This window comes from Eptatretus burgeri, chromosome 10 (assembly GCF_056783735.1).
Source record: "Eptatretus burgeri isolate ZD-2024b chromosome 10, Ebu_testis_v1, whole genome shotgun sequence".
Lineage (NCBI taxonomy): Eukaryota > Metazoa > Chordata > Myxini > Myxiniformes > Myxinidae > Eptatretus > Eptatretus burgeri.
Window position 1 is genome coordinate 56,480,559 of NC_140970.1, and position 11,191 is coordinate 56,491,749.

At 41.3% G+C, this 11,191-nt stretch overlaps 1 protein-coding gene across 8 annotated transcripts in view; it reads left to right on the forward strand.

The window, feature by feature from the left end:
• Positions 1-11,191, forward strand: part of MND1 (meiotic nuclear divisions 1) — a 35,336-nt gene extending 24,145 nt beyond the window's left edge. The window contains exons 6-9 of one of the 8 annotated variants that reach the window (XM_085898501.1): positions 644-779; positions 2,644-2,722; positions 5,475-5,519; positions 10,844-11,191. In XM_085898501.1, the coding sequence (XP_085754627.1) occupies positions 644-779; positions 2,644-2,722; position 5,475 (216 nt within the window). In that variant the 3' untranslated portion in view covers positions 5,476-5,519; positions 10,844-11,191. The remainder of the gene's footprint in view (positions 1-643; positions 780-2,643; positions 2,723-5,474; positions 5,520-10,843) is intronic. The other 7 variants (XM_085898494.1, XM_085898495.1, XM_085898497.1 and 4 more) reach the window with 7 other exon arrangements.

Here is an 11,191-nt window from a genome sequence, read left to right on the forward strand (position 1 = left end):
CACCAAGCGTGAAAATCTCTATCCCTCCCTCCATATATATATATATATATATATATATATATATATATATATATATATATATATATATATATATATATATATATATATATATATATATATATATATATATATATATATATATATATATATAGATATCTTTCTCTGTCTATCTGTCTTTGGGTCTGTTCCTTCTGCATGGCCATGTCTTTAAAGCTACAAATTCCATACTCGGAGTCCCGATACAATTTTGTGTGGGAAGTTACATGGGCTCTGTGGCCGTGGTCTTGGAGACCGTTGTGAGGCTGCAAATTGATGCCAAAGTGACAAATAATGTAATATTTGGCAAACAGGATGACCAATTTGTCTCAAATTTGAAAGGCGAGATGATTTGAGTGCAACATTGGTAACCTTTTCAAAGTCTGTGAAATAATTAAAATTGATATATTAACTCAAACTTTTCCTGTCGTTGTGGATGGGTATTTTTTCTAGTTTACTATAAATCTCAACTGCTTATGTGAATGCAGATAATTTTTTCCACTTTGTAATGCTTAACGTACATATTTGAACTTTTTTTTTTGTTTCACAAGTTCCTCGAGAATCCTTAACCACTCATAGGCTGTGTGCAAAAGTTAAAGTTGAATAGTTGTGTGAAAATATCTTGCAGGAAAAGCGTTCTGCTTTGCTCTCGGAGATTGAGGAATTTAAAAGTAAGCGGAAGAACCTGCAAAAGGACCTAGATCTCTGCAAAGAGTGTGATCCTGATGTCATCAAGCATGTCAGTGAGTCGTGGGATGTGATTGTGCCCACAAGAGATTGTTCTGACGTTGAAAAACTTTTCTTTAGGGATGCACTACTACTATGTTATTTAAAAGTTTACTCCATAAAGTCAACATTGTTTTAAATTTTGTTCAGGGTTAGGGCCAGGCTTAAGATGTACTGTGGCTGTTATGAAAGATGAAATGAAAGAAGGGAAATTGCTACGACTCAAAAAACATTGTGCAGAATGACTGATAATATGGTCCAGGTGGTATGGTTTGGTGAGAACCATAGCCACATAATAACGCTGCTGTACTGTTTTATCTCTGCCAACATGGGTGCACATCCTGAGAGCTAAATTAAAATACAAGTTTTGATCGACTCATTCACATGTGCACTTTATCTTTTCCACATGTTTCGTTTGCACTTGACATATCTAGCTGTGCTGCCTCAGTCATTTTCAATATCCATGATCTTCATACATCATGATTGTCATGTAATTTTTCAAGCATTCTTCAACTCACAGCTGATTCAGACAGTGAATTTGTTTTCATTTGGTGTATTATTGCAGCATGTGGTATGACAACTTACTTTGTTATGCTCACCTATGAGCTCTTTGGTCTTCCTCCTGCTTGAAGCACGTTCTTTCAATCAAACATGTTTATCAGATTGTGAAAGGGGGTGGGGGGCGGGGGGAAGTTTGATGTTTGATGCATCAAAGTTCTCAATCAGGATAGAGGTCACGTAATTTTGCAAAGCGAATAAGTTCTTGTTACATTACAGATTTTCATTTTCACATCTTCAACTGATTTGAAATACCTCATTCTCCTGAGAGCAATGTCATTGTCCCTTATCATTATGATCGCAAAGAATGTTCTGTCCTGATCTGCCTTAACTTGTGGTTACCATGAGGATTTGGATACCTAACTGACTGCTCAGCAATCCTTACCACATATTCATGAGTCATAGTTTTAAATAGTTGAACGATATCTAATTTCACATTCTCACTGTCTCTCCAGAAGGACTGTCTGGTGACTCCTCCCACCTACTTCCTTAACAAACCTCTCAAATAGGTTCAGTCACTCAAACTTTTGGGTCCCACCATCAGCCATGATCTTTCTTTGGCACACCACGCTTTGAGGTTGTCCTCCAAAGCCAGCCTCCAAGTGGGCATCCTCTGTCGTGAAAAGTCTCCTTGGCACACCTGAAGTCATATCCACCTACAAGGCCTTCTCCTGTAGCTTGATGGAGCACTGCTATCCCCTCTGGGCTTTTGCCCCTGCTCCACACATCACTGAGCTTGACGCCGTGGAAACCAAAGCCTTAAACATAATTGATATCCCCCATGATGAAGCTGAGTCTCTGGACATATCGCTTTCCCATCACAGACATGCCAGTGGTCTCTGTCTTGTACCACCTCCTTTCTGGTGTTGTACCCTCTGCCCTTTTGGTGCCCCCATCAGGTGTCTGCAGGGTGCACGTGGTCTGCCCTTAACTCACTTCTGGTAGAAACTTCCCAAAATCCAGGCTCACTGCTCACCCAGTTTTTTTGCTTCTTTTCTCTCACCTGTGGAACCAAGTCTTTAGTCTGTTCTATATCACTCCTCCCTCCAAGGGCTTCAAGACAGCTGTTCAGCACTACTTCAGGTCATCCCCAATCCAAAACCATGATCTTTTCTACCATCATTAACCCTTTCTAACCCCACCTCTTTCTAGGTTTGCAAATTATTAGATCCTACGCACTCTTCCCCCCCCCCTTTCCCCTGCACTCTCTTACCCTCTGTTTTTTTTTTTTCTATTTCTGCCTTTTATGCAGTTTTCCCTTCCACTTCTGTGATTGAGACTTTGCACCTGTATCCAGCTTGTTTCACCCCCCCCCCCCACCAGGCTCCCCTCATCTGGCTGCCATTCTTCCCCATGTCCTTTTTCAGGGATACAGAGTTGTTGTTTCTCGACTCTGCTGCTGGTGTGTTGGCCACCCTCACTTTATTTTCACTGTTATTTTCGTGCTGTTGTGCCTTCCATTCTCTGTTCTCACTCACTCCTCCATGAGGCTCAACTCTGTATACAAATAAAATTAATGATTGGGCCTCTGTTGCCAATAATTTCATCAGCCCACTAGAATTTCCTCTTCTGATCGAGCATATCGTGGTGCTCCCATCTGCTTACTCGAGAGGCCGGTGGTTTTGTTGGTGATTTTTTTTCTCTCTTTTTTTTTTTTTTTGCTCTCGTTTGCCAAAGTCAATCTTTTTATCAGATATTTTCCAGAAGAAAACATGGGCATGAGAGAGACCTCATGCATAAATATTACGCATGATGGCAAAACCTTTGAGTAGAACGGCCAAAATGACCTGAAAATATTGAAGTTTAGGCGTTCTTGACCACTGTCTCCTTTCGGGAATGTGCAGAAAAAGGAAGGAAAAGAATTTTATCAACAATCCAGACATGGCTACATTTTAATTGGTAATACTGTGCTGTACATTATCTCATCGGTCCATTTTATTTATGTGTTACAATGTGTTCAACCACATCCGATCGTACTAAAACAACAATTATGCTTATCTACTCAAGCAAGGGGTCATTTGCAAAAAATGATTAAAAAAACAGGAAGTCAGCTGTGCATTCCGAGTGAATTGCGCTGAAATAATTTTCAACTGTGTGCTCCATTTACAGCTTAAAACTAGAAGGGCACTCGGTAGAGCGCATACCTCTGCCATGCAATGCCTGATCGCTCAACGGTGAAGAATCTATTTTTAAAATAAATAATTATTGTATCCTGATTCGGATTCGGATCTTTACCAAAATTGAATCAATTCGTCCTTATCGCACACCCAACTTGTCCACCAAGTTTAGTCCGAATCCATCCAGAACTTTTGGAGATATTGTGCTATATATCTTTTTGGCCCCATCTATCAATGGTGAGGAATCACATAAAAATTCTAGTAGTCGGATCCGGATCCCGATCTTCACCAAAATCTAATCGGTTCGTCCTTGTCACACACCCAACCTGTCCACAAAATTCATCTGAATCGGTCCACAACTTTTTGAGATATCCTACACACACATAGACAGGCAAACAAACAGACAGAAAGGGGTGAAAACATAACCTCCTTCCACCTTTGGTGGTAGAGGTGATAATGGCCTTTTCTTTTCTGCAGTTTCATAAAAACATTACAAGCACCGATTTTCTGAATACAAAGATGATACTTTATCAAATATGCTATCCCCAAAATGGATACCACTCATTGATTGCTTACACAGCAGTGTGGAGTTAGATATCTGTGATCACAAAGTGATCACCAAGGGTAGGCCTCCCCTGGGGCCCACGATCCAATGATGACCATATTCTTTTTGGACCGCCTTATGACCTTGACCTTCAACATTTAGGGATAGACTGTAAATTAAGAAAATGTGTCCCCATCGACAATCTATCCAAAAAACTCACCAACATGAAAATCGAAGGAAAATTATTGAAGTTATGATCAAAAAGGCATTTTTAGTTAATCAGGTCACAATCCAAAAAAAGTTGGTATAGGACACAAATCAAATATCAGGTTCAGAACTTCAATGCATGTCCACTATTGTAATGCAAGAACATCTTTGAAGGCCTTCCACATTGGCAATATTGAGTGATGACAAGAAATGGGTTTTTTTGAGATCTGACCTTGACCTTGAACTCGGAGGTTTATCCTGCAACATTAAATAAAGCAATTCTCTGTTGTAGGTGTGTACATCTGAAAATTATAAAAAAAAAACAGGGCTGGCCTGATCTCCACCAAATTTGGCATACGTGTGAAAGTACCCAAAGTTAGGTTGTAAGCACAAGGACCCCCCCCCACCATGTGATGACTCATGATTTTTGCCCAATATCCACCAAATTTTGTATATGTGTTAATAGTGCCCAGGATAACACCCCCAACCCCCTCGTCGATGACTTCCCAATGTTTCTGAAGAGAGCAGTTTTTCCAGTGATGCAAATTGCGCGTAAATCCGACAAACCTTCGTCGAATTCAGGTGAAAAATGTTTAAATGACGAGAATTGGGCCATGACCTTAAAAATTAGGCAAAGGTCAAAATTGTCAACCATGTTTACTTTTCATTCCCATTATTGATGCAAAATTTCATTCTGAAAGTCCCAGTCGGTTCCGAGATACAATTTGGACATTGGCAGAAAAAGGAAGAAAAAAGAAAACCTAAATAGTTGTTTAGTACTCGTAATCATCAAATAAACTTTGTGGTGGCATTAAAAACAAACCCTACAACTATAAGCTCTCCCATCGGGGAGACTTAAATATTCGGAGGTTTTTAGGGATTTGTACATTTGGTCAGAAGCCTTTTGCCAATGTGCTGTTTAAAGGGAACAGGATTTGAATGAGTGATGGTAGGAACGTGGGATTTCTCGATTGTTCACTTGATTACAAGGTGCATGGAAATTGTTTTGGCAACAAGTGATGTAAACCAACCACCATGTTAAACTGTATTTCTTAAAGAATGCCATGCAGGAGATGCTTGTGAGATAATATTTTGTGTTAATGATGTAAACTTTTTTTAAATCTTGAAAGTGGCATGAAACAAACGTGTCAATGAAAGGGATAATTTTGATAGTTACTGGATTTCTGGTTCACATTTTGATTCTCGTTGACCTTGTATTGACACAAGGATAACATTTTTGAATACATGATTTCTATGATTACTGGTAATGCTTGTTTCTGTTCCAGAAAATCAGAACATTGTCGCCAAGGATGCGGCGAATCGATGGACAGGTACCGATTAATTTCTATATTTTCTGAAAATATTTGTTCGATAATATAATTTGTCTTGGTGAAATTCAGTCATCTCGGTGAATTTTGGAAAGAGAGGCTTCTATTGAGGATCTGTTTTGCCCTGTCGAGCTCATGAGAAGTCATTAGATTGTTTAGCTCTAGATTGGTATGTGTACAATGTCTGTTCAAACAATGGGCTGCAAGGATAGCCTCGAGGTATCCTGCCACAATCACCTGGAGGTATGTGCCTTTGAGTTGTCTAGCCTTGGTTTGGCATCTCAACCCAGCTATAGAATGTTGTTCTCTTGTTTTATACTCAAGATGAGGCATCATTGTGTACGCTGTCCACTGGTCGGATGTTAAGCTGGAGGATCTGTCTGCCGACACTCATTGTTGGACATTATATATTCCACATTGTTCTTCGATAAGAGTCGGTGAGTTGTCATCAACATTCTGGCCAAATTCCTGCCATCTTCAGTTGAGCATCAGGCTTGGTAGTACAGTAGATTAAAGAAAAAATCGTTCAGATTGTGAAAAAGTGCGAAATTTGGCATACATGTCCATTTTTATATGTTCTTTCATATAAGAGCAGGACACACCTGATCAGCATACATTTACGGCCACCATCTTGAATTTCCAAATGGCCGCCACCGAAAATAATATTTTATGATATCTCGGTCACCAAGAGACCAAGCAAAATGAATAAAGAGTCAAATCCAATGTTTTCACACACAAGGAATCCAATAAACACACTTTAAATGCTCTGTCAGTGTTTCTGCTTTAAAATGACATGTACACCGTCCCAAGTATAGTTCATCTGGTCTAGATACAGTTCTGACTTCACTCTGTCTGATAACATGTTCCTGCACAATGGCAAAGTTCAGTGCACGGGAGAGATGCACAGAAACATTTGCATCGTGGTCTGCATGCCCTTTTGCAGCCGCATTTGATCAGCTCTGTGCACGATTTGGCCGCCTCGGCAAGTGCTGTCCAGAAAGGTATCCACTGTTCAATGGCGTTCTTCGTCCATCCTCAGTCGCATGGGCTTGGTAACTGCTGCTTAGATATCAGCGCTTGGCCCCAGATGTGTCCTGCCTGGTATGTCGACCTCTTGATATGTTCCGTGAGGGCTGCCTTTGTGGGGGGTAGGCGATCTATTTGGCTTCCTTTCACGAACAGAAGCTTCTTGCCTGATTCACCTCGGTGCATTCACTGGTTCTATCAGAAAGACGAATGACGAATCTTTCCAGTTGACACACATTCTCATCTGAGACTGATGAAGGCTCTTGGGATAAACTCAAGAAGTTGTCCGTTATATCAGGGAAATTGGTCCAGGTGTCCCAAGCGGTTTTCTTCCCAATACCACTGAATGACGACGACGTGTCACAGCCAGTGAAGGCATGGAAGAACAGAAGAGCTTTGGCCTTATTTTCACCAAGACTGTTTGTTTGCAATCGTGTGAGCCGGTATTCACCTGTAGTGTTTCTTGACTCCATATGCAACCCATAGTTTGTCAAGGGATAAAGCGTGAAATATGGCAATTGCAAGGACAACAACGTCAGTGTCAACTGACCTGATCAGGATTCTGTGATGGCCATTTTGTGATGGCCACAATGTGATGGCCACATGGTCTGTGATGGCCACAATGGAGAGCATGCAAGAATAACCTCGTATCGGCTTCTTCATGGTTGCATGGAGCGAGAGAAGATTCGATGTTGCACTCTTGGGAAGAGATGACATTGGTATCTTGTGTGCTACATAGCTCCTTCTCTTGTGTGGATAACTTAGCAACACACTGTGACAGGTAATGATACAGCTCACTCTTCTTTTGGTCCACGTGAAGAAAGCTCTGCCAGTTCTGCGGAATTGGTGTAAAATTTGTGACAATAATGCGGCTCCCCCATTCCCTCCTCTTTCTCGTTGAACTCTTCAAACTGTTGTCAATATACCGATCCCATATAACATCCAGACGTTTTGTGTTTTGCAGATTTCTCAGCACATAAGGCAAGAACTCATTTTCAGCATAGTCTCTGAATGGTGAGCGGGACTAAGGAAGCAGCATATTAACTCGAACAGATCCATCGAGAATCTTGGCATCTACCTCTGGTGTACCACACTCAGAAGCCGTCCTGGTAGCCAGCTTGTCGAAACATCCAATAAGGTTTGATTTAGTGCACTGCCTCAGTTGTCCCATGTCTGATAGAGAAGGTGGTGATCCCTGGTTTTCATGACTGAAGAATTCATCCATGTCTCCTTCTCAGGACTGACAAGATAGGTACATTCTGCCAAACAACTCACAGTTGCTTTTTCGAGTCCTAATTTGGTGTGATGTTCTGGAGTGTTTTGAGGGTGAAGTCTTGTGGAAGGGAGTCATGTTGTTCTTTGCTATGATGTCTGAAATTGGTTTTACTCGCTGCTCCAAGCGTTCAGCAGCATATGTGTCATATTTTGACTGCCCATTTGCTTCCACATTCCTCAGCCGAAGGATTGCATCTTCTGTCATCACCTCCTTTGTGTCCAGCACGATCAGATCATTTGTATCTTCTGTGAAGGGATTACCGAATTCTTCAAATGTTGCAACCACAGCTTTAACGTGTTGGGCAAATTCCAACTGAGTGGATTGTCCCTGATCATGGTGCTCTGTAGATTTTGTGGAAGTAATTCCAAATTAATTCTCAAACTCGTCGATGATTCGAGCCACTTCAGGACCAGCTGTAATCCACTTGATCAAAGCAGAAGGATTATAAGTAATTCCAATCACACCGCCATCTCCTTTGATGTGATCATTCAACTGTTCGTGGGCTTGATCCATAGCCATAGTGGAGAAAGTGTGAGGTGATCTCTGCACCACAAAGTTACGTTTCTCAAATTGCTCATGAACTGAGGGCACTTGCTGACGAGGCTGTACCATGTCCTTGATATGGATAGGGAGCCATCTTGCATAATTTGTATCATCCAAAGAAAACATCCATGGAACAATTTGTCCAAGGCACTGAACGTACAACTCAAAGTTTGCTTCACGCAGAGAACGCACAAATTGCAAGAGTAGAAGTTCAAGATCCAGAACCAAAACCCAGTATTGGAATTGAGGAACTTTACTGCAATTGACTTGATGCCAAGTTTCAAAATCCATCGTGTCATCATCTGGCCCAAGTGATTTGGCATATGTGATGTACGCAGATTTCCGAAGGAGGTGCAAAGCTGCTGCCGTTACTTGGTGTACATAGCGAGACCTGGTGACATGCGAACCCTTCAACATATCATCAGCTCGACCAGAGGTTGTGACTTCAGACTGCACAACAACTGCTGTCCATCCGCTACCACTGAGAAAATCTCCGAGTAATTTCAACAGATTCATCTCTATGTGGAGACCTTCCATTCCCACCACAAATTTATCCTGGTCTGGTCTGGCCTGATCCTGGCCAAAATGGTCTGGCCATGCCCACTGGATTTGTTTCGCAATGGAATATAATGGCTGATCCATGGTTATCACAGGTATTTGATCAGGGTGCAAATGCTGAATCGTCCTAGCCACGAGACGCATAGCATGCGCTATCATAGCTGGTGTATGTGTGAACAGCGTATTCTTCTGTGAACAAAGGCATCAATGCAATGGGTGACACTGGTCTGATCTCAGCTGATTGCCTATTGACATGGGAAGCTGCCCATGAGACAAAGTCTTTGGAATCAAGTTCCGTCTTGTTTGATACAAGTTCTAACATTGCACCCAACCAGCTATCTTCTTTCTCTCTGGATGTGGACATTCTTGTCCGGACTCTTGATTCAGCTTTAACTTGACCTGCAACAACTGGTGCATACAAGTGAGTTTGTGGCAGACCTGCTTGTGCTACTTCTGAATATTCTACCGGCAAGAGAGACGCTACCAATTAAATTGGAGAAAGCAATTTCCACACGCTCATAGCATTTGGATATCAAACATCGAGCAAACACTTTTAAAGTATTTTGTTGTTTAAGAAAGGGTCTCATTTCGATTTTAAAGAAGAAAGACTGAAAATGGAGCATTATAAGTGTGTTTATTGGATTCCTTGTGTGTGAAAACATTAGGTTAGACTCTTTATTCCAGTGCTTAGGCCTCTTGGTGACCAAGATGTGGTAAAAATAGTTTTCGGTGGTGGCCATTTTGAAATTCAAGATGGCGGCCGTAATTGTAGTCTGATCATGTGTCTTCTTCTTCTTTCGGCTGCTCCCATTAGGGATCGCCACAGTGGATCATCCATATGATCCGCATAGTGATTTGGCACATGTTTTACGCCGGATGCCCTTCCTGATGCAACCCTGGTCGCCTCTTACGACACAGGGATCTGGTAAACCTATTTTAACCGGGGTATACACCGGCCCAGTATACTGGTACTCATTTCACCGACCTCGGAAGGATGACAGGCTGAGTCAACCCCCTGGTGTATTAATTCAGTGGCCCAACAGGGCTTGAACTCAGGACCTTTTGGATCCCAAGCCGCTGCCGTAACCACTGCGCCAACACCAGGCTCCATAGTCTGATCATGTGTGTCCTGCTCTTATATGAAAGAGCATATAAAAGTAGTCATGTGTCCCAGTTTTCAAACTTTTTTCACATTTTAAACGATTCTGGTGAAATGTTGACTTAATCTACTGAACTATGGCCAGATGGTTCGCAGAAGACTTGAAAACATTCCTCAGCTGTCCCCACAAGAAGGTGGGAATAATTGAGGCCCTTAAAATATGTAGTAGTAATCGTAGTCATAGTTTCATCAGCTCAAACTCTTAATTATGGTGACAGTCCCATCTTTGGATGGCAGTTCTGGGATTTGATGATCACCTGGCAATCAGCCTTGAGTGCGGTGATCACCTGGCTTCATCTTTGCGATTGCAATAGATGGTACTTGGTTGAAGGTCATGACTGACATTAATTGGGTAACAGCTAACCACTGATTATTTTTTCGAGCCTCAACTGGTCACAATTGACCATTAGATTAACCTGTTTGCATTGGTCATGTGGTGCTGCGATTCCAGGATTGAATCCCACAGCCTGTGTTTTAACATCTGTTCATATAAAAGTGTATTGATGTCTGCGAATGTCGTCGTCCTTCATGTAACATTTGAGAAACTTTGGAAGCCCTTGTATGTTAGAAACAAAACAATAGAAAAGCAATGGTCTGGTGAATTGCCAAATACTTTGAGATTATTTTGTAATCGTAAGATCTATGGATGTTACCTTTTTTGGTGAGTTAACCATAACTTTCTGATGAACTTTTGAGTCTGGTTCTTAGAAGTTTTCCTTTATTTATATTCTATTTATAACTTGTCTTCCTTTCTTGTTCCCACAGATAACGTATTTTCCATCAAGTGTTGGGCAAGGGATAAGTTTGGATTTGAAGACAACCAGATTGATAAGACATTTAGCATTCCTGATGATCTCGATTACATAGAATAATTTCCTTGTGACTGGCACGGAACCTCTGTGCATCGCGCTGTGTACTCGGTGATCATTTTTCCGTGTTTAAAGGGAACTTCACGTTTTTGTGCTTTAATCTTCATGGCATTCTCAAGTAATTGCTGAACAATTTGTTTGTTTTGTTTATTTTTTTTTCTGTTTTTTTACATCTGGGTTTTTCGTTGCTCGTTTGTTTGTTTTGGGAGCATCTCACTTCAAATAAAATCCAGTTTTCACAATA